Source organism: Aythya marila, assembly GCF_965140915.1.
Source record: "Aythya marila genome assembly, chromosome: 1".
NCBI lineage: Eukaryota > Metazoa > Chordata > Aves > Anseriformes > Anatidae > Aythya > Aythya marila.
The window spans coordinates 162,644,001-162,670,387 of record NC_139042.1 but is presented as its reverse complement, the minus strand read 5'-3'; the positions used below and the strand labels follow the sequence as shown (position 1 = coordinate 162,670,387).

The window sequence follows — 26,387 nt, the reverse complement described above, 5'->3', positions numbered from 1 at the left end:
GTTGTATTAGCTTTCAGCAAGCTCTCTGTTTCCTAGCCTCTTACTCTGCAGGAGAAACTTTATTTGGTTTAAAAACTTTGACTATCATGAACAAAACAAGCAGAAATTCCTCCTCCCAAATCTCCTCTGAATTATTATACAGTGCTCAGAAACATCACAGTGAAAGACCAGCTTCTGCTTCACCTATAGAAGCTTTGCTAGGTTGTGGACAGCTACTGCTGAAGAAGGAATCTGCACAATCTGCATTACTCTATCTTAGTAAGAATAAATGATAATATTCAGTGAATTGAAATGTCTCACAGTTCTCTCTAAGCCTTAGAAGAAACAGTATTTACCAAAATGCTGTTTTTAAAGAAAATAAAGCCATACAACCAACACAAACTAAGAAGTCAAACTATACCATTAACCTTAGGTTTATCTCAACTGTTTAAAATGAGAAGCAGCGGCATGACATCTCTGCTTACAGTACTTTGATATGAAACCTTTATCCCAGAACTTCACAACAAACCTCATAAGAACAGGGATGAGATATGGTCGATGCTCCATTTTTACTACTGCGTTCTCCTCAGAAATACTGAAATGGACTATTTCTTCTTTAAAGCTCTTGTCATCCAGTAGTCTTTCCAAGTTCTCCCTGGGAGTAATAAATATTGTTTGTGGGCAGGTGGGGGCTGTCAAAATAGACACACACACACACACACACACACACACAACTATCTACCAACTTTCCTATCTATGCTGTAGATAAATTATTAAAGTACCATGTTCCCACCCTTTTGTCAAAAAATACTTAAAAGTCAGCAAGTTTAAGCTAATTATCTAGGCAAGTACCTCCTGGACACATTCTGAAGAGATATACGAACAACAGTTTTATGCTGCTATTTTCACTGGGTGGTTGTAAATCACCATGACAAAAGACCTCTTTGAAAATGATGCAACAAACTATTAGGTGACAGAATGAAAGTGTTGCCCTTTTCCACTAAAAAAAAAAACCAACAACAGGGACACTAACCCACATCTTGGCCATTTTTCCTGTTTTAGGTAGGAAATACATAGCTAGTTAAAATTACAATTTATACCTGTTTCTTCACACAGTCAAGGCTGTCTCTCTCTCTGAGGCAGCTGATTCCAAGTAAACTTTTGCTTTGACAGCAAGCTCATTCACTGGTACTAAATTAATATCAAGGCTTTTACCTGTATGGCAGTAGATGAGGATGCTTGTATGTCATGATACAGTCCAGAGCTATTCTTTGCACGTTCTGGTCTTGATGGCACAGTAACTGCAGTTGACAGAAGAAACAAAATGAGGCTCTACGTAGAAGACAAGTGCTTAACAAAAATAGTGAAAATACACAAAGCTTCCAAGCTCAAGCAGGTTTTGGGCTACCTTACCAAAATGGAAACAGAATGTGTGTTGTGATTATAAAGCCACAATGCGAATACGTAACTGTCACTCATAAGAAGCAGACATAGCTGCTGGTAGTTCATATATACTTTCCCCTGCACTACCCTTTCCCCCCCTGCCCCCCTTCAGGAGGATAGTTATAATTTTTTTTTTTCTTTTTTTTCCATAATCATCTTTTGGACCACCACCAGCTTCAGTTTTCAACCTCAGCTGTACATCTGCTAAGACAATAAAAAAGCTGGCTACTCAAACCACCCCAAGACACCTGCCTTTCTTTCCTCTGACAAACATAAAACACTCACTGGACCTGATATGCAAAGTCTCACTGAGATTCACCCTCTACAAGACGAATCCTCATAGCCTAGGCACTAAGAAATACAGGTCACTTCCCCATGCTGCACCCTTATCAGCACTTCAGTCTCCTACCAAACAGCACAGGCTAGAATCATCAAAGGCCACTTTGCCATGACGTCCCTAAGCCAGATGGACACGCCAGTGATAATAAATATGCTGTCACAGAACTGAAAAACAGTAAGTGATTAACTAATCTCTCTTTTATTTATTTAATATCGGGCTGTTTTTCACATGCTGCTTTGACCTGTACACATCTGCTCAGTGTTTTCCTAAGTCTACAGGCAAGCAAACACGTGGACCAACTGTTCCTACACAAAACTTTGAGCTTGACTGAAATGAAGTAGATGGTCACCAGGGATTCTCAGGTTTAGGAGCTAATGGGCCTTCCAACTTCCACACCAAGCACCTGATGAAATCCAGAGAACTAGCAAGTTCATACTACTTAACACAGTTCTACAGCCCACTAACCATAACCTCAGAGAAAACAAACAGGGAACAGCCAGAGCAAACCCCAATCACCTGAACAAATCCAGAACCAACAAAATACAATAAAATTAATAAAACGCACTCTTTAAGGATCTAAGACTTAGAAATGCTCTTAAGAACCATATTTTTTGACAATTTCTTCAGAGAAATCTTTCAAAAGGGAATCTTATCAAACAGAACATTTTTCAAGAAAAAAATCATTATTTTTTAATGTTATTTTTTATAGACTGTTTTTTCCCCATCCCCTTTCTTAGATTTGTTTTCCTGCTTTCCTTATTCAAAGTTAGAAGAGACAGACATTATCTAGGCTCTGCTCCTCTGCTCTTTAATCCTTGTTTGCTTCTTATTCACTTAATATCTGTTTATCTTTAGTTTCAATTTTGTTGATACTGATAGTGAGTAAATACACTGCGCACAGCCAGTGCACACGCCTATGCCAGGCTAAGGACTTGCAACATCACCCACTAAAACTAAACAAACAAAATAAAGAGAGACACTCAAGAGAGATTTGTATTTCCTTTCCCTTTCTGGAGAAGTACGTTTTTCCATAATGACAGCCATGGCTGCACTTCCCTTCTCCAACTGCCAGACAGGATGAGGATCCTGAATTTTCCACATTTTGCATCTCAGGTAACAATGGGGAATGCTGAAAGCTGTAGGACTGTAACAATTTTGGAAGAACAGCTGATGCAAAATGATCCACTGTTCACACTGGCCATGCTCTCTACACATACAACACTGTATGTGAAGAACAAATCTCTTTGGCGCTTCATCAGGCTTTGGGTCCAAATTCCTCTTCCAGATGATGCTGTGCAAGTGGAATAGACTCTCCTTACAGCCACTACTCCACACTGCCAAAGCCTGCTATCTTTCCTGTTGCCAGATCTGTTCACGTGAGCCAGTGAGCCAGTCCTGGCAAACTAAGCCAGCAACAGCCTGCTTGACATACCTAAGGGGGCTTGCTTCAACTAAAGACTGCTAGGAAGCCCTCTCAAGCACAGCTTCTTTTCCAGCTACCAGCCATGGCTTCAGAAAATGATACACTTCTGCAGTCACAGGCACTGCAGACAAGAAAGGGTGAATTTATTAACAGTAATTCTAAATGCCAGAAAATAGCATCACCTGGGTATATAATGCATTTAACTTCGGCTCCAGATACAATGCACGAGGATTCGAGAATTTGGAGAAAACTTGTAAGTGAGCTATTAGTTGCCTGTAAAACAAAACAATTATATTATTATTTATATTATTTTTAATGCCTAAAATAAATTATTTTTAGACTAATGTCTAAAAGAAACAATCCCACATTATCACAAACATATGGGAAACATTTAATAAAATTATTAAAAAAGGAAAAAAACAACAGGATCCCAAGTCTACAGGTCTCCATTTCAGAGCCACAGCAGGCTTGATCCTGTTATCTCCCCTAAGCTGTTTCTCCCAGGTGTCACTTCACTGTACAGAGAAGGCCATTTCCTCAATAACACCAGCTGGGCTCAGTCTTTGGTGAAAAGGGAATACAAACAGTGAGGATGTGGATTTCTTCTTCCTCCCAGCTCAGCCTGGAACACCAAACAGTTGAATTTACCTCTTTATTTACTTTTCCTTAGCTGCTGCCCATCCTTCTCCTACCAATGCAAAGGGCTGCGTTTAAGCACAGACGGTGCCTGGGCTCCAGGCTGCAGGCACAGTTGGGAGTCAGTTCCAAAAGGAGGCCGTATCACCCCAAATCTGCCCCATTTCCACTTTGCAGTAGGGAAGAGAGGTGACCAGGATAAGGAAGGCAGAAGATCTCATCTACCACGTGCACGGTGGGGCTGGCAGAGGTGGTCCTCATTCAGCAGCTGCCCATGGTGGCTTACGCTCAACTCTCCAGCAATTCAGCTGGTCCATGTCTGGGTTGAGCCAAAGGGCGAGAACGACACCTGCCGGCAGCCCCACACCAAGCATGGGGCAGGCGTGGGTCCTCCTGCTGCCTCAGCTAGACCTGGTGGGCTCCAGCAAACCACCCTCAGCAAGGGTCCCGGGGCACAGCCCCCACTAGAGTTCTCCTCCTGCAGCACAGAGCGAGCAGCACAAACTGCTCACGGCCAGGATGAAGAGAGGTCACTCCAGAACTCATTAACAAGTCTCCAGTTGACTCATTAACAAGTCTCCAGTCTCCTTTTACGGGTTTGTTACTGCTACCAGGAACTAATGTTTCTACTTAAGCACATGGACATTCTGAGATGGAAGTTTAAAAAAAAAAACTTGGACCGTCACTGTATTTTAATTGCTGCTCATTTTACAGATAAAAAGCAGAATCTAAGAACAAAAAGAAACACCTATAAGAAGCCTGGGATTAAATGACAATACAGGTTATATCTCAAATACTCATGATAGTCCCAAAATGTAAGATGACATTTCAGTTATCTGTCATTTCAAGCACCATTTCATTTTTTTGCAAAAAAAAAAAATAAAAAAAAAATTAAAAATTAAAAAAATTAAAATAAAGGCAAAACACAAAGTTGTGTTAAGTAATTGTAATGACATTTAGCAGAGGTCATCAGGGCAAAGAGGCTCTCATTAAAGAAATCATGGAGAATTTGTACAGACCCAAATTCTGTGTGTTCAGTACTGTAAAACAGTAATATTATAATGCCACGTAGCTTCAGTTTAAAACATCAACAAATAAAAGTATCAAGGCACATAAATCTGTGTCCACAAGATGATGACCAGGATCAAAATTTTTAACTGGTAGGTAATGGCAGAATCCCAGTTGCAAACTACCTAACTGATTTTTGAACGTTTGACAATGCACATGGTTTAAAAGACCAACAGATACAGAGAAGCAAGGATAGTGCAGGTACTTCAAAATGTCTTCAGAATACAACATAAGTTTTACTTAAGTAACACAAGCCAAGATTGTCAGATGGCAGGTAATGATAAAACGATAAATCCTAGGCCAGGCCTTTGGATGTCTGGTACTGTGCAAGCAGAGTTTGTTACTCTAAAATGCTTAAAACCCACTGTAAAAAAATACAAAATACAAGTGAAGGAAGAAAAAGGAATATATATGTAAACATAGCTTTTATCTTTACAGGAGAAACTCAGTCTGCCTTTCCACAAAAGCACTAGCAACGGATAGCTAAAAATACTTACTTAGCAGCAGCTCTTCTTGTTTTCTTTTTTGGAAGCCCTACAGTAACTGGTTCTCCTTCTTCCTTTTCTTCCTCCTCTTCCTCCATAGTAACATCGTTTACTTCTTCATTAGATAACTCTTTGGCTGCTACTGTACCACTGGTTTTCTTTCTAAGATCCTGAGTTGGAGCCACTAATGAATCTGCTGGATAGTACTCATTTCTGTGTTTAAAAAAAAAAAAAAAAAAAAAAAAAAAAAGGGAAGGGAAGGATTTAAAAAACATGTTTAAGGGTTTCAGAAACTGAATGATCTAGTGTTCTCATATTCTCATTATTAACGACGGTGCTGTGTCTTGGGACACTATATGGCTAAAAATTCACAAAGGAGTGCATTTTATTAAGTACAAGCTACTTTGCCTATAAATTGCAGAGATGTAAGGCTGTAACCATATACCCTAAAGGAGACTGGAGTTACCTGGTAGAAAGGGAAAAAAAGTAGCAATTTTTTTTTGAGAATTATTTTTTGAATTATGAGAGATCTGTAAAGAGACATTGTGGAGGGCAGAGGGTGCATGCCCTACCATAGTGCAGTTCATTTTTTCCAGGAAGTTGGGCAATTTTCTTTTTTTTTTAATTACAGGAAAGGACTGTCAGAAACCCTTCTTGGCCATGAGATCACCCCACATGCATCATACTATCTGATATGTGCTTGCATGCAAGCACACCTCTGCTTTCCCTCCAGGGGCAGGAAATTGAACAACTCAGAATCAACTATTTGGCAGAGTAACTGCTCTGACAGGCAATATAGAGCTCACAATGCAACTGGACAGCCTTCAGCTATTACATAGGAAAATCCATAGAACTAGAGAAAATCATCATTGTATGTAGAAATGTATCAACTACATGTATCAATGCATCAACTTGATGTAGATCAACAATGTAGAAATGTATCAACTACAAAAATATCAACTCTGTAGAAAGCACAAAGAAATAAATACATTGTTAACTTGTTTAAACAATCTTTACTGTTTCCAGGAGGAACTGGATCACTCCCTAACAAACATGGTATTTTCCCTACCCTTATTTGTGATTCCAAATTAAAATGTGTTTTCATTTTAGAAAACAGAAACTTTACTTCCACTGAAACCACCCCCCTAATGCAGTGCTGAGGCTGTGACACTGGCAAGGTGATAAACGAGAGACTGTGCAGCAGAAACATGCTGCCAGTTTAATTTCAGCCTGCCTCTCTTGGGACATCTCTAACAGAATTCATATTTCAATTAAAAAGTTATCGTAGTGGGAAACAGACAGCATATTAGTTACGTATTTAAGAAATTAAGTCTGTGAAGAGCTAGCCATTGACTAAGCTCAACAACACCAGAAACAATTGAAAGCAATCTGTCCTCTCAAATTAAAAATAAAACTAACTTACCTAATGAATCTCAACAGAAGCGGGGAGAGCTCCCTTGACCGAGGCTCCACCCTGTCTGGAAACTTGTCCAGTGCTTTCCACAGTAGAAAACGGAAGTTTGTGTGGTCCAACCGCTCACTGCAGTCTGTTCTAGTCCTCAGCTGCTCCAGAAAAACAGTGCCCACCCCTCCTTCTGGCATCTTCTCGCTTTCCGTTTCAGTAATGCTTTCCTCCTGTTCATCTAGTTCATTTTGCAGCTCCATTTCTATAGAACCGATGATAGGAAGTAAGTATCTTTAGGCTACTTCATAACTGTCAGTAAGTAGCAAGAGATCAGCTCCCCATCATGAAAGTAGTACTCCTGACGGCAAGTACCTGTTCAGACAACTGTATTTAACGCTGACCTGAAAGACCCGTATTTTTCAGAAAGTAATCTAGGATGTCTTACAGACTTAATTGAGCTCAGTTCTCTTGAATAACAGAGGAGTCAACAAATGGCCACATACTCACATCTCTGTTGTGAGATTGCGACACAGATTCCATATGCTCATGGATAAATCTCAAATGTAAACAGAATACACCCAAGAAAAACACAGCGTTTGCAGGAATTCTACTGAATCTACGGAGCAGAACAATGGTCTTTCTTATTATAAAGATTTCTTTATTGTTCCTTGTTAGTCTGGGAAAAGCCAGCCATAAGTAGATGTGATGCTGATGCATGGCTTTCCACAACCTGCAACTCCGTCCTGTAATGCAGGGGCCATTTCTGTCTGCTTCTTGGTGTTTAGGACAAAAGGAGACACAGTTCTCTCTCAAGCCTCTCCATTCCTGTCCTGGACATGACACTGGCAGTTCAACAGCTCTAGTTCGGAATTCTTCCATCACACATAAATTTGGGGCACATAAAAAAACATAATCACGTGTCATTCACAATTAGCTTGGTTACTGTCAAAACACCATGCAGGAGCTATGACTTACCAGCATAGACAGCAGCCCTCTCCAAATGTTCATAAAAGACCTTCCAGAACTGTTTATTCTCCATTTCCTTCGCATGAGAACTAACAAAATATAAGAGCATTAAATTAAAAGAAAAAAAAAAGCCATATGTCAAGGGAAGTTAATAACTAATAAAATCAGAGGCTTTGATTACTGCTTTATTGTGGGTGTCCAAAGACAGGACACAGGATACAGCTGTAGCACTTCCTTGCCTTCATTCATAGATCCCAAATGTCAATTGTTATTAAAATAATCTGGTTGTATCCCATAACTTCAAACGAACTCAAGTTGAGTAAAACTGTTCTTGAGCTTTCCACTGACTTCTGTACCGTAATATCATATAAAACCAAAGGAAGAATTAGCATGGACATATCTTTTGAAGAGCCAATTTATTTATTTATTCTTATTAATTCAATAGTTTGATGGTGAAAATCCCATCCTTTCTAATCATACACCAAAGAAAAAAAACACAAGGAGATAAAGTCATGCTAAAAGCAGAGACGCTGACTTCAGTATTCAGCTCAGTTGTCACCACGGTAAGTCTTCCCTACTCAATGTTATTAAGGTTTAGAGGTTTTTCAGTAAGGACAGAGAAGTCAGAGATGGGGAAACTGAAATGCACTTGAGCATTTGTGAAACACTAATCAAATACTGCTACCTTGGACTCAAATTCCAATTCTGTTTAACTATATTTGTTGCAAGTTCCCTTTAATAGTGAGATAAATCAGAAATTAAGTTAAAACCTAAAAGTCTTTGTGGGCTGTAATTCATTTGAGAGAGAAAATCCATTTGGAAAGATTTCAGACAAAGACTCTCAAGCATAGATCTCTCCAAATCAGACATTTTTACCTCAGCTTTTCTTCACAAATCATCAAAGAATATCCTGAGTTGGAAAGGACCCACAAGGATCACTGAGCCCACCTCCTGGCTACACATAGGACCACCCAAAAATCAAACAGTATGTCTTAGAGTGTTGTCTGAAAGAACTCTGTCAGGTTTGGTGCCTTGGCCTTTTCCCTGGGGAGCCTGTCCCAGTGCCTGAGTACCCTCTGGGTGCAGAACCTTTCCCTAACCCCCAGCCTGACCCTCCCCTGTCCCAGCTCCATGCCGTTCCCTCGGGTCCTGTCACTGTCCCCAGAGAGCAGAACTCAGCACCTGCCCCTCCGCTCCCCTCGTGAGGGAGCTGCAGGCCGCCATGAGGCCTCACCTCAGCCTTCAATGGAAGGAATCATTCTGTGAGACAGCCACAGATTGCAATACCCAACTGCACATACTCACGTTATGAGTTCAATTACAGGATCCCAGAGAGGGCTGAAGTTAATATAAAGCATTCCCAGTAAATACCGAAGAGGCACCTAGAATGGCATACGAAACCACCTTGTTGAGATGTTAAAAAGTTGAGATGTTAAAAACAACAGTTAAAGACCAACCAACCACCTCTAACCTTTCTTCTCAGAGGAAACTTTGATCAGAGAAATTCTCAGAAGTACTACCCATAATGAAGCGAAGTCACACACACCATCATTTTTTGTCTCACCGTTTCATAAGGAAATTTGTAGACTCCGTTAACTCTATGCTGCATTGAGATCTGTCCCCTGTATCTACATAGCATGAATGTGCAAAAACCAGTTCTGCACAGCAATCTGAGGTACAGTTGAACTGACCTACAACCCTTCCTCACAAGAGCTTACAAGTCAAGGTAAAAAAAAAAAAAGAAAAAGGTACTGTAACAGACATAAAAATAATAAATTAAAAAAAAAATAATCAAAACTTCCCACCAAATCCATGAACATCTAGGCAGTAGAACTGTGACCCTTCCAGCATCTAGCAAATGACATCCCCATTGAGTATCAGCTCAGCCATAGAGGAGATGCAACAGACCCAGTTAGACAAGATTTTCTTCCTCTAGAAAGATCCAGAAGCTAAGCTCTCCAATGTACCAATGTTGAACCATGTTGAGGGAATGGCAAAGTCAGAATTTTAGATTTGCTCACAATTCACTTCTCCCTGGAATCACTTGCCTTCTTTGCATGATATCAAAAACTGATTAAACTGGCTGTGGGACATTTATCTAGATACCACCATTGTTTTACTAAATATTGAAGCAAACACATTAGTTCCACGGGTAACGGGAGATGAACTCTTATGAAAAACTCTACAATCGAAATGATGGAATAAGAACAATCTCTTGGAATATGGGAATGTGACAGCTTCCTGTTGACAAGGACTCACCTCCTGCAAAGGTCCACTTGGTATTGTAGACTGCACTATATCATATCTTAGTTTCCTCAAATGAAGAAGTTTCTCTCTGTAATCATTCACTGTTGCTGGCACGAGCTCTGCTTGGAGCAATATGGCAAATACTGACTGGAGCTCTCCTGTGCCATCACTCTGAACAAATAAGTTACAAACATTTTGTTAGAGTATCCTTTCTCATTGAAAGCTATTTCAACAAACTACAGTCTGAGCCTTTTTTAACCAGAGAACAAAGTCAAGGGGCTTGCTCTGCTTACCACCACCACTTAGGTATCAGAACTCGCATATGTGAAAACATTAGGGAGCAGTGGGTAAAAAAACACATAACACTGGAACATGAAAGCACAAAATCAGAGGACAGCCTTTGGTAGAAAAATGCTTTGTTTCTGCAAAGCAGGAACCAGTTCACAGTCATCAAAACCAGACTGATTTGAAATGTTAAGTGAGAAGTTTCAGCCCTACCTCAATCACTGTAGAAGGTGGATTCTCAAAATGGTTTAGAATTCGGACAGTCAATAGTCGGACCTGTAAAAAGTGGGAACATACGTCAGAAACATGTAGGAGAATGCAGGTTACATATGCAGACACATACACAACTACAGAGAGGTTAATGTCTTGCACAGGAGGCTGATTTCACTAGGTTCCTCCAAGGGTTGAGAAACAGATGAGCTCCTCTAGTCTAGCAGGAAATTCAGAATGAATACATTAGGCTCTTGCTCCAAGTCACTTCTAGGGAAGAGGTAAGTGTCCCTGGGCTAAAAGTTAACCTCTGTAAACTCATGCCCCACGGCAGCCTCTTGGAAATGGACACAGCCCTAAACAGATGCTACAGAAGTAATTGCTTTACAGTCTCACGTTTCTTCTTTCAGGCTCAGTCTACTCAAAGTAAATTCTAAAATCCAAATCATCTTGCACGTGCTCAAAACAAATTACCTTAGAAATACCAGTGGAGATATTAGGCTGCAACTTCTCAAACAACTCCATTAGGTTCCCTTGGGAAAGGGGCTCCTGGCAACCACACAATGCCAGTCTTGTGTAATACAGATCAGCCAACAGCAACGCAGAGGGGTCTGATGGAAAAGCACTTAACCAAAAGAGTGTTTTATTAGCATACAGAGGGTATTGCAACAATACAGTCATTTGAAAACAAGGCAGTAGTGACAGTAACAGTATTATGGGAAAAATCCACAACTTCATACTCTACTGGCACCACCGGGCCTATCAAGCTGGGGCTAACCAGTTGGACACACACACAGACAGCCACTGAAAACAGATCTGCATAGGTCTGCACGTGCAGCTGCTGCTGCCAAGGTGACCACTTAGTAATCAACTTCAACGGAAAAATAATTCAGGTTTAGGTGGGACACCAATTCTACCATTAGCAGGAATCTTGCCTCCCCACAGGGAGATCTTCTGCTACCCAACAACTCTCACTCCAAGTGGGATTCCCACCCCCAGCCCAAAGCTGGCAGAAAAGCACTAGACTGAAGCTCCCTGCCAAGACATCCTGCTTGATCTGGGCAAGCTGCCTTATCTCTATCACACCTCAGACATGGGCACCATGTTTTCCTAACTGAACAGGATGTTTTGAAGCTCAAGCTACCAAAGACTTGGAGCTGCTCCATCACAATAGTGATGGAAGATGACAAGTTCAACAGCATTTGCTGGAGAAAGATCAACAATCTCTCTTGGTCCCTCCAGCCACTCAGTTAACATGTGCTAATTTTAAGCAGAAAGGAGTTGTAATAAATAGAACTGAGCATACAAAATCTAATCCAATTGCAGAGCAAGCACACACATAAATATGTAAGGACACAAGGGAATCCCAACACTGCCAACAGACTGTCAAATCCCAGCCTTTTGACACAACTCAGATTGCACTGTTACTCTCCCTTTTATTATTATAATGTCACACACAGTTACTAAATGTAGTGCTCTACATTTGCAGTGTAGTGTAAAACACAAATGTAGTGCTCTAAATATTTGTGCTTACCTAGAAAGCAACATATTTGGCACACTGCTCTTCAGCTGGCTAAGAAAGCTTTGGTTTGCGGAGAAAATGCCACTGAACTGGCATACTATTTCTTTGGTTTTCTAAACAAACAATGGCTACAATGTTGCTACCATACGTAACCACAATACCTAAGGCAAATGTTGGTACAGGAGAACATGCGATCAACAAGAAGACATTTAACGTGCCACTACGTAAAGGGCAAGTCAGCTCTTTGCCATACTAAGGAAAATCACTGAGGACCACATAACAGGCAGAGTTAGTTTACTTACGTCACCAAGTTCTTGACACGCTCCACAGGTAACAAATGGAGTATTTCAGAAGACTCTGCCAAACTGAGAAGAGTACTTACAGCTTGGCAGGCCACAAACAGGCTTCCTGGAGCAAAGAGAACAAGAACAACCTGTATATTTACCCAGGTTTCACTGACTTGTGTTTGCATGGTGCTTGACCATCTTGAAATGGCTAGAGTCACAGAAATGAGTAACATGTGGATCTCAGAACTGGTATGTATATTTTCTAACCGTTACCATAACCCATAAAGGAAATACTTCTCTGGCTATCAAAGTAAACGTGTACTCCAGCAAGCCAGCATTGAAAGCTATAAGCATCTCCCAGCTTGCATCTGCCTCCATCAGACCCACATACACAGGAAGCAGAGGTCTGGAGCTAAGTACTATTGTAGGAGTCTCAGACAGCTTTATGCTACAAATGGCTGTACTGGGCTTATGTGGCAAAGTTTTGGTAGCCGTGGGACTGCAGGAGTGGCCTCTGTGAGCAGAGCCCAGAAGCTGCACCTTGTCAGATAAAAGCCAGCTCCAGTTGGCTCCAAAAGGGACACAATGCTGGTTGGGCCTCTGGGAGAGCAGACTTAAGAAAGGGAAAAACACACGCACCAGCAGCTGAAAAGAATGAGAAAATGCGAGAGAGAACCAGCCCTGCAACCCCCAGGGTCAGTGCAGCAGGTGCTCCAGGCAGGCAGCAGCAGTTTCCCTGCGGCCTGTGGAGAGGCCCCTGGTGGAGCAGGCTGTCCCCCTGCAGCCCATGGGTCCCACATGGAGCAGATCTCCACGCTGCAGCCCCCCCATGGGTGGAGGAGCCCCCGGGGGAGCAGGTGGATGTGGCCTGGAGGAGGCTGCGGCCCATGGAGAGCCCCCGCAGGAGCAGGCCCCGGGCCGGAGCTGCAGCTCGTGGAGAGGAGCCCACGCAGGAGCAGGGGCCTGAGGGGAGATGCCACCCGTGGTAAGGCACGCGGTGCCATGTGGAGCAGGGGCAGAGAGTGACTGCGAAGGAGCAGCAGAGACGAAGCGTTAGGGACTGACCCCAGCCCCCATTCCGTGTTTCCCTGCACTGCTCAGGAAGAAAGAGGTAGAATATGGTGGATGGGAGCAGGGGAAAGCATTTCTAGTTTACTTTCAGCTCTCGCTGCTCTAATGTAATTTATTGCCTATTGCTAACAGACTAATTTCCCCAGACTACATCTATTTTGCTCACGACATTAATGGGTGAGGGACCTCCCTGTCCTCATCTCAACCCTTAAGCCTTTTTTCATCACATTTTCTCCCCTGTTCTTTTGAGGAGGAGGAGTAAGAAAGCAGTGTGATGGAGCGTAGCTAGCCGCCAGTGTGAAGCCACCCTAACAGCATGAAGAAATGAAGAAAAGCTACCCAAAATAACATGAATGAAACACTCAGAAGAAAAAATACATATTGATGGTATCATTCAGGCACTTTTAAACTTTGACAATGTGCTGTATGAGATCTTCAAAGCTGTCCCATACACTCAAAGGCTGAATTCCTGTTAGTGAATGGAAGGTGGGTTTGTAGAGTATCGTTAGAGATAGCATCCCCTTCCTAAACCTCCAGTTTCCTTTGGGGATGGAGGCCTCCCAAGCAGCACAGGTCAGCCAAAGCCCTTCCAGGCAAGAAAGGGGAAGGGCTGTTCCTTTCCCTGCCATTCTTAAGCTGATAAGTGGGTTTTTATAAAAGATAATTACTCTCTCCTTTGTCTCTTCCCTAGCAGAAGAAATATTGCTCCTGAGCCAGGCAAACTGAGGGGATATCTTAAAAGATGCAACTTTCTTACTTGCTGACAGCTGCCATGAAAAAGAAAGGGAAGTAAGCATTCATTTCCTGCTTATTACTTTGAAAAATCTTCTCCAGGGTGCTTAATTCTTCAAGTATTTGCAGAACCCTGCTCACTATTAGCCTCAGTTCCTTAGAGAGGAGAAACTGCAAGTAGTAGCAGGATCACAGAATGGTTTGGGTCTGAAGGGACCTTAAAGATCATCCAACTCCAAGCTCTCTGCCATGGGCAGGGGGATGCCACCCACTAGATCAGGTTGGCCATGACCCCATCCAACCCAGCCTTGAACACCCTCCAGGGATGAGGCGTCCACAGCTTCTCTAGGCAACCTGTTCCAGTTTCTCACCACCCTCACAGTGAAGAACTTCCTCCTAATGTCTAGTCTAAATCTATCCTCTTCTAGTTTAAGACCATTCTCCCTTGTCCTATCATCATCTACCCCAGTAAAGAGTCCTTTTCCATCCTTTTTATATAAGCCCCTTTTAAGTATTGAAAGGCCACAATGAGGTCTCCCTGGAGCTTTCTCTTCTCCAGGCTGAACATCCCCAGCTCTCTCAGCCTTTCTTCACAGGAGAGGTGCTTCAGCCCTCTGATCATCTTTATGGCCCTCCTCCAGACTTGCTCTAACAGGTCCACATCCTTCCCGTGCTCTTATGCACAGCTCAAGTTACCAAACAAAAGTTGTGGTATCTGAGAAGGTTAGGTGCAGGAGGGAAGGCAAATAGGTTCAAGATGTTATGTCCAAGTAGCTAGAGAAGATGTGCCCGAGATAAAGACAGCGTGCAAAGTATTTTTAAACTGTGAAAGTTGTTATAAACATCTTAGTCTTGAAGGAAACAGATAGATTCATCAAAAACAGTTTTATTGTCATTTACAAGGCCACATATCATAAACTTAGTGGTCACCTTCTTTTGTTCTTGCTTGTTAACAGAAGGAGTGGGAGAGCAATATAACAGTAGCTGTCCCTTCTCGTAAAATCCACAGAGGGAGTTTATGTTCGGGGACATATAATTTCTTTACAAACCATATACAGCATCCCAACTGATGTTTATAATACTTAAGAGATGAGCCATGCAGCTGTGTAAGAAAGGTTCTTATTTTAGCCAGGGCTTTTAAATTATGTTTGACCGTGTAGTCTGTGGGTTGATACAGTGTAGTGAACTAAAACTGGGAGTTTGTTGTTTTCTTTAGAAGGACTTGAAGTCCTGGTCACATCTTTTTGGATGTAGCCCAGGATGCAGTTGGCCTTCTGTGTTATAAGCGTGGGCTGCTGGCTCATGTTGAGCCTTTTGAACACCAGAACCCTCAAGTTTTTCCGCAGGATGAAGCTTTCTGCCCCCATAGAATAAGGGCAGAGGTTCTCAAACTGTAATCTGCATTGCATTTGGTAGTAGTAAACCTGTGCTGAACAAAGATAGCAGCTCTCACCTCACAGTGGAGGCACTTATACGATCAATAGGATAACTTCTATACAGGCAGTTAAAACTAAATAGTTCCCGGGGGAATTGCTATTGCTCTGTCCCAGTTCCCTAACCTGCACTTCCAAGTGCTTCCCTACACTCCCAAGCAACTGCAGAAAGCCATCCAGCTCTGGGACTTACACTTTGCCTCAGGCTTGAGAGACCAGGAAGATGAAACAGGGAGCACAGGCTGGGGTGTGCCTTGTACATGCAATGAGAGGATACTGGAGTCCTACTAGAAGGTAAAGGAATTGTAGAGATCATGGAGCTGAAGAGAATGCAAAAGATGAATAATTGTCCAGAAACACTAGTTTGGGAGAAGGGTGAGGAAAATCAAGCAAGGAAGTGTAGTATGGAGCAACAGGAGACAGGAGTGTAGGACTGACATTACATTTGTTTTATTTTCTTTAGGAGCAAAGGAGGAAATGGCAGTTAAATCAAAAATGACCATGCTTGACAAACACTGGAGAGGAAAAAGCAACAGAACTAATTAGTGGATACAGCTAGGAGTGTTATTGAAGAGATTACAGAGGAGGAAGGCCAGGCTCTAGACAAGCCCTTTCAACCCAAGTAACAAAGAACACTAAACCTGTGGCATTCCAGCACGTGTTCATACTTTGTCACAAAGCCAAATACTTGAAATCTCTATGACTATCAACTGCCCTATAATATGTGAGCTAAGCTAAAAAAAAAATAAATGTTTCTGGCCAGAGACAGAAGACAAACAGTGGGGTCACGGTGACCACTCACACCTGAAGAAGTTACATCATTTTATCACCAGTGCTGTCATTTAGGGCAGAGATGGTAACATCCCGAACTTTGCACTATAGGTCTTGAGTAGTCTCGTTGGCACTTTTGAGTCAACAGTCTCTTCCCTTCACTTGACTGCTTCAGTCTGAATCTTATTTGGCAGGATTTCCATTCTTTTTTATCTCACTTTTTTCTTTTATTTCCTAATTTTCTTGGTCAAGCCTTGATTTGGACAGCCTGCCCGTGACTTTGTGGAACATCTGCCACCCCATTATGACCACCAACAACGGCAGAATTGTTTCCTAGAGAGCATTTTGCTTTTCAACTTTTACTGAACTGCTCAGAACATTTGTATACAATGCTATTGCTATTCACTTTCATACTCTGTGTCACCAGCAAAACTACTTAATTTTTTTTTTATGTTTCAACAGAAAGCAAATGAACAGGAAATAGCAGTAACTGACCTTTGCAGAGGGTTCCTTTTTCAATAGCTGCAAACAGACAACCTATAAAGCTTGTCACAGAGGGCAGGATGATTTCTTTGTCCATTGGTCTGTTCAAAATAAATGGGAAACCTTTAGTCTCTGTGTTACACTTGCACCTAGACACACATGAAGACCTCCTTTCACATTATCTCATGTTAAATGACAGAGAGCTCATCCCAAGTTTGAAATCAGTAGCAAACATTTTTTCTGTTTCCAATTCCCAAGTCCAACTCCTTCTCCTATACAAGAACACAGTAATTATTGAAAACACCACTGTCTAGAAATTGTGCTTAAAATACAGAAACCAAAATGTATCAGGAACATCTCTAAATGCCAGCATACAAAATTTAAGGAGCACGTAATCAAGAAACTGACATTCTATTCCTGACTTCACTACTGAACCAGTATTTCCACACAAATATTCTCCACCTTTTTACCCCAGTTTCCCCAAACTGGGGTTAGTAATTCTTGTGCTTCCCTTACTAAATTGATTTCTAACAGATGGTGAACTAGACAGTACTACAGGACCACATGGAAGTAGTACCTTAGGATATCCCTTACCTAATATGTGGCAGTATAACCAAGGCAACCCAGGGCTGTGAAAGGTCAGTGATGTCTTCATTTTCTGGTAACTGGATTAAAGACAGTACATGATCCAGCACTGGTACTTTTGCTTTTCCTCCTTGTCTTTTGCTTGTTTGTTGTCTTGTATTAGAGCTAAAAATAAAACCAAACTTTTTAGTAACCCACAACTGCACATTAGAAATCTTTCCTTTTCCTCGTGTGATATCTAAATTGTGTTGGTTACTTCTAACAGAAAAGACTAGGACAACCCAACGCATTTTTTTTTTTAAATGTCTTCCACAGCACAAAATATCATCTACACATATAGAGCACAAAACATGGCCTGTAATAAATGTTGGGTCTTAAAGTACAAATAGTATTTCTAGAAGGAAAGACTAATTCTCAGCTGGACACCCTCACAACTAAGAACATGAGAAGCACCTGAGATTTGTCTCTGTGATTGTCAGCATGATTACAGTTTATTAACAACCTAAATACTAGCAAAGACTAATGGATGACACAAAATAACCTGTTAGGTAACAGTCTAGTGTCTTATCATAGGCTGAGCCCAAATCCAAAGTCCTATCTTCAGGCAGAAAGGATTAACCTCATACTGGAACATATCAACAGCAGTACCTCACACCCCATGGGCAGCAATCTTTCTATTACACCCAGCACGTGCAAGACCACAGCTGAGAAGCTCCATGAGCTCCACCCTTCAAGAAAGAAGGTAACAGAAAGATACCATCAAGAATGAGTAGAGGTTTAAGGAACAGCATTTATGAGAGAATCATCAAGTAATTAGGATGAACTGAGTACTTTCAATGTTTTTGATAGTCTGTTATTTGTAAAAACTGTATGTAAAAAGGAAGAAATAATCTGTTCTGTGTTCCCTACGGATAAGATAAGCAGCAATGGATTTAATCAGCTGCAAAGGAAATTTATTTAGTTCAGACAGTAGAAAACCTGTCTGATTGTAAATACAGCTAAGCAGTGAAATGGTCTGCAGGGACAGCTTGGGAATCTATGGGATGGGAGCGTTCAAGAACAATTTAGTCAAACATCTTTCTGTACTGGTTCAGGATTTTCTAATTCCATCTGGGGCATGCAACTCTTCAGATGTCTCCCAGCCCTAAATTCTATCACTGACATTGCAGGAGAAATATCGTCTCAGCTATATATTCCAGATAACTGAAAATAAATAAATAAATCAACAAATACAACAAGAAAATAAAAGCAAATTGAATTGTGGTTGTTTTTTTTTTTTGACTTACAACCTTGAACCTTGACACTTCCACTCTGTTAAGTTGAAATGGAAAGAAACCCACAGAATGGGCTGCTTTTAAGGAATACAAAATCTTACATAAAAGACAGTACTGGTCACCACTCTCTGCAGGCAAAGTTTTGATCTAGAGTGATTGGAACACTCATTATCAGTAGATTTGCAACTGTCATTCTGTGCTTGACCATGGTCACTCAAATCTTTCTAAAGAGGTTTCAGAGGGAAAGCAAACACTTCGCTGCAACCAACCTAGCTTTGCAACCAGAAGCAGTCAAGCTATGCCAGCACAATGCTGTGTTGCAATAATTAATTACTTGTGGTAATTAGTACCGGGTAACCTGTGGTACCCAGCTGTACTCTAAAGTACTGCTTCCCAGCAAGCTCCAGACAAGACGTATGCATACATGGAAGAAAGATGAGGCACAGACAGGAGGTTACTCTTGATGAGGATCTGAACTGCAGAGTTCACAATAAAGTTTAACTACCCAAAATGTAGCATGCATTTTGGTGTAACAAATCCAAATCACATCTACTGCATCACTCACTAGCTTTTTGTTTGTTTCATTGTTTTGTTTATTAAATAAAAGCGATAACCTTTCCAGAACAGTACCTCTTCTCAAATCATCTCAGAAAGAAAAATGGGATCCTACTGTATCACTTTGCAGGCCTACAGCCATGCAGCCACATCTAGTGTTTGCTAAACTTGAGAAGTCTTACCTGACTGATGATTCAGTGAAAACGAGAGGATACTTTTCAAATGCCATTGAACCAATGGTAGGAGGCTCTGCTTTCACCAGAATGAGTTTAGCCAAAATTGCCATTGCCTCATCCTTTACAAGGGCATCTGTACCAGAGAAGCAATGCTCAATGTACTTCAGAAAGCATGGAAGAAAATGCTAAAGGGGAAAAAAAAAATAAATCAAGGTTTAGTAAGTCTTTGTCATCAAAACCACAAGAAACACATGACACCAGCTACAGAGGAAGCCAAATACACACAAATGAACTACCAACACATCAGATGTCTCATCTGTTCTGATGCCCCAAGTCACCAACACAGAGATACCTTGTCACCCCAGCCAGGACAGTGATTTGATAGAAAAATTCAGTCTGCCCAAAATCCAGTCTTATCAGGACTTTCCAGATCCCCGAGTTTGCTTTCCCATCCCGCTCCTTTTAATTTGTTTCATTCCTCTCAGAGACCAAGCCTGGAACTGATGATATCAGACATCCCTTACTCTTCATTTCCACTTACCTTCTCCAATACTCTTTCTCTTCACCATATCCATAACAATCCCACACCTTTACTTTTCAGCGGACAAACTTCTCTCTGTGAACTAACAGTCTCTCCAACCCTAAGCATCGTTACCAAGTTCTAACACTATGACACAGTCAACCTCTTTTATTCCTTCAAGATCATGCCAAAAGTTTAAATAAACATCATGTCCATACATTGAAATGATTCAGCATACAAGGCAAATAAATATACTATAGATTTCCCAATTGTTGAAGGACTTTCCTGCTCAGGTGTCCTTACACAATGACACCTCACACTCCCTTTGGCAATAAAAATAAACAAAACGCAGAAGAGCTTCCACCTACCCTCTCAAATTGCTTCATTGTAAACATCGTTTCAGAGAAGTCCAAAAGGAAGCGCCACTCAAATTCACTTCTGAATACCTGCAAGATGCAAATCGCAGGTTGACAGGAACATATTTACAAGAGACATTTTATACTTAAGTCTCCATTATCCATGGGACATATTTTCTGGTTTATCAATCAACCATGCAGTAACTCTCAGACACCCCGCCTCTCTGTTCACAGACAGTTTCCAGTCACATCTCAGGTACAGAAACAGCACAGCCCTTTCAACAACCCCTGTGGGATACAAACTAGCTCCATGCAGAGATAGCTTAGGTATCTCTTTAAAGTGATGTGGAAAATGTAAACTAAAGGTGTAGTACTGCAGCACACATGCATTGCTAGAAAGAAGCTTAGGCCCAGAAGATCTTTGGTCTCTGCATTCTTCCTGTATACCTCCCAGCACGCAGGACCACACCTGAGGTACACACAACCATACCTAGCTGCACCTCAGTGGGGGAGCCAATCTACATTGTTCTGAAAGAACCAATACTGGAACAGTTCCTGACTGCACGTGGAGTTGGTGCCTCTCAAGGCTGAGGTGTGCAACATGGAAATATGCACCCAGAACTCCTTTCCCAGACCCTTCAGGTTATAAGGACAGCTTTAAGCCTCCTCCAGCTTAACAGAAGCCCACACAAGTACAGTCAAACGTTTGAAGGATCACATCTGAGCAAAACTGGACTCATGCCACAGGCAGAACCAATCTTACTTCAGCACAAGCCAACACTGAAGTCCACGTGAAACGTTTTTAAAGAATTGTTAACAGCCTTATTTTCCCATTGCAAATCCTAAGTGTTCAGCAGCTTAGTGGGAAATGTACTTCAATGTTCAACCAAATCCAACTCACTGACTGGCTTCAAAATCTAGGTGAGAACATGCTCTCCTCTCTGTTCTCCCTCCTTTCTCCACAGATTCTGTAGGTGTTCAAAGCAGGGCCTGTTTTTCATTGCAAATATGTCTGCCATAGTAGAAGCATTATAGCACACTGACAGACTGTGCAAGACTCTCAAGGAGTCCCAAGACCACAGCAGGCATTATTTTAGGCATTTTACAACTTCCCTCTTATCAGTGCAAAAAACCTAAAGGGAACCTTACAGTCTGTTGCCCAGAAGTGGAATGTCCTGAAATCATGCTGCTGTAGGGAATTTGGACTCTGGAATTTCTACTGTAAGAAGTCTTTGTTACCTTCTCAATAGCTTCCTTGGTCAAAGAATCAGGCAAGAAAACATTTTCAGCCAGTAGTAACGCAGAAATTGCATTCAGCAGGGTCTTACAGCAAGATGGCAAGAGATCGGATGTTTGTAACAGTTTTATTAAAACCTGAAACAAAAAAGAGAACTGACATTCATGCATTAAGACATGGTGATTGTCTGGTCTGAATGACCTACGTGGTCTCTGAAAGAGGAGGACACGGTGTTCTAAGCTTCAGCCCACAGAAATGAACCCTACTTGTTCTATCAAAATTTGAAGGCATTAAATCTGTATTTGAACCCACAGGGTGAATCTGGTGGAACTTCACCACCATAGATGCAGGTCTTGCTTTCCCCCACAGTAGCAGAGATTACGGCACAGCACAGCCTCTATGCTCACCTCATCATCTTTCTTTTCCCCTTGCTTATTTAAAGGACTACACCAGCATTACACGATAGTGGAAAACTTCCATGGGACTGGAGAGGTAGCAATACTCCCAGTAAATCTCTCTGTTCACTTGACTCAAATCGTAAAACTATTAATGCAGCAGGAACATTTCAGGATGCTGCAGCTGACCATACCTCTTCCAGGTTTAACTGATACTTCTTCGGCAAGCCATACAAAGTGATGGTTTGACCTACCTGACAGACCTTTTCAGGCAGTGAGACTTTGGATCCATTTGCATGTTTCAATAGGATCAGATATGCTTGCAGAATCCTTTCCATCTGCTCTGAAACCATACTGCAGTTGGCCTTAGTTATTTTGCTCTGCAAGTCTAAGAGTGACTCCTGTTTAAAAAAAAAGGAAAACAAAATGATTCAGATAAATGATCAGACCCTGTTTCACTTACTGCTATTTGAAAGCCATTCTAAAGTATCACCATTTCATCAGACCAACAAATTACTGCTGACTCCCTCACTCATGTTCAACAAACTAAACCTTCCAGAAATACCATGGGATTCCCATTTTGTAAAAACAAGCATCCTGGATTCCTTGGACAGAAACATAAATACCTGCCAAGATAAGGTGAAAAAACTACAAACCAAACATGGAAGAGAAAGAGGACTCTTCTCCAAACCCATGATGGTATGAAAGCACCAGCTTCCACTGGAGATCACCAAAATTTAAGTGCTTTTATACTTCAGCATCCTTATGCTAACATGGATTCTGAGCGGCTACTCATATCATCTACATTATGTAGATAATGGAGCTGCCCTGGATCACTCTCATCCATGTCTCTTTCTGTCAAGAAAACGCAAAATCCTATCCTTGGTCCTATAAACTGAACCCAGTTTAGAGACCTATCATAGATATTGGCATCATTTTCCTCTGAGGATGATACTGAGCACAACTAACTAGCTCCCAAGGTAAAAAACAAACAAACAAACAAACAAACAAACAACAAGCCTTTTTAAATAGAAAGAGAAGTATGTCATCAGCCCCTAAGATTTCATCACAACTGCAGGTGACAGATTCCAGGATTAAAAAACATCCAGCGACAAACAGTTCTGTGTCTAATAAACAGTCAGACAGCAACTACTATCATACTGTGTGAGGTAGGAGGAACAGGATGGGATTTTCAAGGTAACTGTGGACAGTCACAAGTAGAGAGTTCCCAGTACCACACAAACTGGACTGTGTACCGAAACTGGAAGGACTGCCTTCAACTAGGTTTGCCTGACTACCATTTCTTCCAATCTTCCATTTCACCCTTCTGAGAAGCAAAACTCACAGAATATGTTGTCAACTGCAAGAAGTTTTAACATCTCTTAGCAAATCCCACTCCTTAGGAAGAAAACGTCTAAACGGCTATCAGGTAAGTAAAAACCCCATGCTAAGCCCTTGCTCATTGTTCAACATCACTCTGACTCAGCAGAGCACAGCCCATGGCACACAGCTCTACTCCCTCAGACCTCTGGGTGTAACCATGAAGAGGCAACATGGGAACATCCGGACTGAAAACAGCTTGGGATTTGCAACACTTGTCTCTGAGGCTTAAATGTGGCTCTCCAATTTCAGCCCAAGTCTTTGATGTAAAGAGAGCTGCAGCAAAAGGCTTCCCCTTCACCATCGCAAAGTGAGTTTGGAAGCACTAGTAGATTTAGTTTAGTAGTATAAGAAAAGCTTTAACCCCAGCAAGGGGCCTGCAATACCTGTCTCTGCAAAGGCAGACCCTACAAACCCTCCTTGCCCAGACATGCGACTGAGCCCCAAGGCTCCCTTACTAATCACAGGGCAGCACAGCCACCTGGTTCACTCTGAACTTGCAAAAGAAGAGTGGGATTTTTTTCCATACACATGACACTGTAGTTAATGTTTCCAAAGGATGTAAAACCCAGTTCTGGTCTAATAGGACAAAAATAGTTTTCTTGGTAAGTGTGCACAGCTTTTTTTCAGCCTCTTGTGAACAGAAGAAAAAAAAAAAAAATGTAAATCAGTGTACCTCCAGACACTTGAAAACAATATCAAAATGCTCCTTATGGATATGCACTGCAGCTGATCTGATCATCTGCTCAAAGGCTTCTCCAACAGTTATCCATGGTAGTTCAATCTCCTTTTCAGTAACTGGCCCCAGCTTTACCAGAATTAACTTCACAGCCTGTACAAGAAAAGAGCATATCATACCCTTATACTCAGAAAATAAATCCAGCAATTCTGAAGTTTGTTAGAGCAAGATACTATTAAAATATTTTAGTGATCTCAATTCTCTCTAGAATGATTAGTGGAAAAAAATAGGCTATCACTTAATATCTGAACTGTTTTTAGATTCATCTGGAGGGTATAAAACATGTATAGCATTATCAAGCAGTACCATTTTAATATACAGAAATATCATATAGAAATGACAAAAAAACCAACCTTCCCATCTCAGGAAAGATTTTTAGACAGCAGCTTTCAGATCCTGTTAAATAACGAACAGTATGTTCATCACTAGGGATCTACTGAGGTGAACAAGGCAACACTCAATGGTTTCACAAAGCGCTCTATTACAGCAACATCTACACCAGCTATCTTTTTTTCTTGTCTTTACCGTCTCTGCACAAGAGTGGAACATGTTTCGAACACCCTTGCACATCTCAAAAAGTAGTTGTCCTACACCTTCCACCTTCTTAGGGTGCTCCTCCAGGTCACGGAACATCAAATTGAAGAGAGCATTTTTATCAGAAACCTACAAAACACAAGGATAAAAAAAAGTCATCTTCTATTCAGAGTTACCAGGTGAAAAGATGCAATTAAATGGCTCTACAGCACCACATTATTCTTCTAGTCCTGTGCCTTTCCACATCAGTTCAAACTCACTATTTCTGCGACCACCAAGGAAACTCTAAGAAAAAGTCACCTATTCAGTAGTTACAAGTCCTCTTGCCTAAATGAACATGGGCCTACTAAGGCCTATTGCAGATGAAATACGGCCTTTTGATTACTCTTACGATTTTAGAGTTAAGCATGTGCATAAATGCACCACTAAATTGGTCCCAACTGAAACACAAAGGTCACCACTCTGGCATGGAAAGAGACATGTATCAGCTGAAAGCAGAATGCAGTCATCCAAAACTATAACAACACCTGGGAATACTGCAAATATTTCTGACCTCAGATTCTGAAACCCTCTGTGCCTGAGGACTTCACTCAAAGTTCAGCAACTTTGGAAAACAACTAAACAAATGTGCTTTATTAAGGTCTCTCAACTCAGGCCAGTAACAAGGATACACAAATTTGCTAATCATTCTCAGGAATTCTGGTTTTTGTGTTTTTTGAATGAAAAAAACAAACAAACAAACAAACAAACAAAAAAACAACTGCTGTCTTTCCTTACTCCATGAAAAGCTACTGTTTGGCTTTAACTGATCTGCCTGTGAACATTAAATAATCTGATTTTCAGGAGTGCAAAAAGGTTGTCACAATAACTTTTTCTACAAAGGCTTTAAAGCATTATTGAAAAAGCCAGTGAGAAAATATGTATTTACAAACCAAAGCCTCCCTTTTGCAAGATGACCCATTTGGTTTAACTATTTTTAAAACACAGAATGCTAAGGCCTCTATTTGCCATTGCTGATACGAATTACATGACATACTCAGCAAAACGTTCACTGAAAATCACAACTCAAGATGTGCAGAATGCCAATTCAGGCCCTGTAAGCTCTCCTTTACAGAGAACTTATTACATATTGAAGCCACAAGCCACCACAGAATGGAGAAAGAGTCAAGGTACAAACACCTCACTTACCTTTCTCATTAGAAAGACAAAACTTTCAGCAGCAAAGTTTCTGATGTGAAGCTTGTGGTGAGCCAGCAGGGTGCTGTACAGGCTACAAAGACACACAACAATAAACTATCTTAAAGGGAACGCAAGACTTACCATCAATTGTTTTAAAAAATTATGTTTGCAGCTTACATTGTCATGTCTTACAAACACCAAGAATCTGTCCTCCTAGAGAGGGTAAATACCTTCCTCAATTCCATTCCTTCCCACCCTCCAAGTGTAAAGAACAGTCTTGCAAAGATCAAATGATAACACCAAGCTTAAGCTGCAGACTAAATACCTCAAACAGCTCTGGATCCACACAGATCCAATTGCAGCATCAAGATTTTCAACAGATACATTCAGCAACACTAAGTAAAAACAAAGTTGATTTGATATACCAGATTTCTACTTCAGCTGAGCCAACAAGCTCTCTTGTGCATGTAAATTTTCCAAAGATACAATTTAGAGGGGTGACAAGTATTTGCAGTTCTCTGGTAAATATCAGTAATGGTTACAGGTGGCTCAGCACATGTTAAGTGCAGAGAGTGATGCCTCAGATTCACAGCCAAACAGATGTTTTTGCAATATGCCTGACAACTTTTGTGGGTTGGGGAAGAAATCTGTAACCCATCTTTTGCTCCATC

The 26,387-nt window shown here is 41.3% G+C and overlaps 1 protein-coding gene across 1 annotated transcript in view; it reads right to left on the bottom strand.

Moving 5' to 3' along the window:
• Positions 1 to 26,387, bottom strand: part of UTP20 (UTP20 small subunit processome component) — a 65,118-nt gene that overhangs the window by 35,378 nt on the left and 3,353 nt on the right. The window contains exons 6-25 of the mRNA XM_082770164.1: positions 25,726 to 25,807; positions 24,529 to 24,666; positions 23,941 to 24,096; positions 22,139 to 22,285; positions 21,492 to 21,626; positions 20,265 to 20,342; positions 19,383 to 19,561; positions 17,381 to 17,536; positions 16,799 to 16,887; positions 12,312 to 12,417; positions 10,962 to 11,112; positions 10,491 to 10,553; positions 10,005 to 10,163; positions 9,051 to 9,127; positions 7,755 to 7,834; positions 6,798 to 7,041; positions 5,387 to 5,587; positions 3,368 to 3,458; positions 1,195 to 1,280; positions 509 to 634 (exon numbers count right to left, since the gene is read on the bottom strand). Coding sequence (XP_082626290.1) covers positions 509 to 634; positions 1,195 to 1,280; positions 3,368 to 3,458; positions 5,387 to 5,587; positions 6,798 to 7,041; positions 7,755 to 7,834; positions 9,051 to 9,127; positions 10,005 to 10,163; positions 10,491 to 10,553; positions 10,962 to 11,112; positions 12,312 to 12,417; positions 16,799 to 16,887; positions 17,381 to 17,536; positions 19,383 to 19,561; positions 20,265 to 20,342; positions 21,492 to 21,626; positions 22,139 to 22,285; positions 23,941 to 24,096; positions 24,529 to 24,666; positions 25,726 to 25,807 — 2,544 coding nt within the window. The remainder of the gene's footprint in view (positions 1 to 508; positions 635 to 1,194; positions 1,281 to 3,367; positions 3,459 to 5,386; positions 5,588 to 6,797; positions 7,042 to 7,754; positions 7,835 to 9,050; positions 9,128 to 10,004; positions 10,164 to 10,490; positions 10,554 to 10,961; positions 11,113 to 12,311; positions 12,418 to 16,798; positions 16,888 to 17,380; positions 17,537 to 19,382; positions 19,562 to 20,264; positions 20,343 to 21,491; positions 21,627 to 22,138; positions 22,286 to 23,940; positions 24,097 to 24,528; positions 24,667 to 25,725; positions 25,808 to 26,387) is intronic.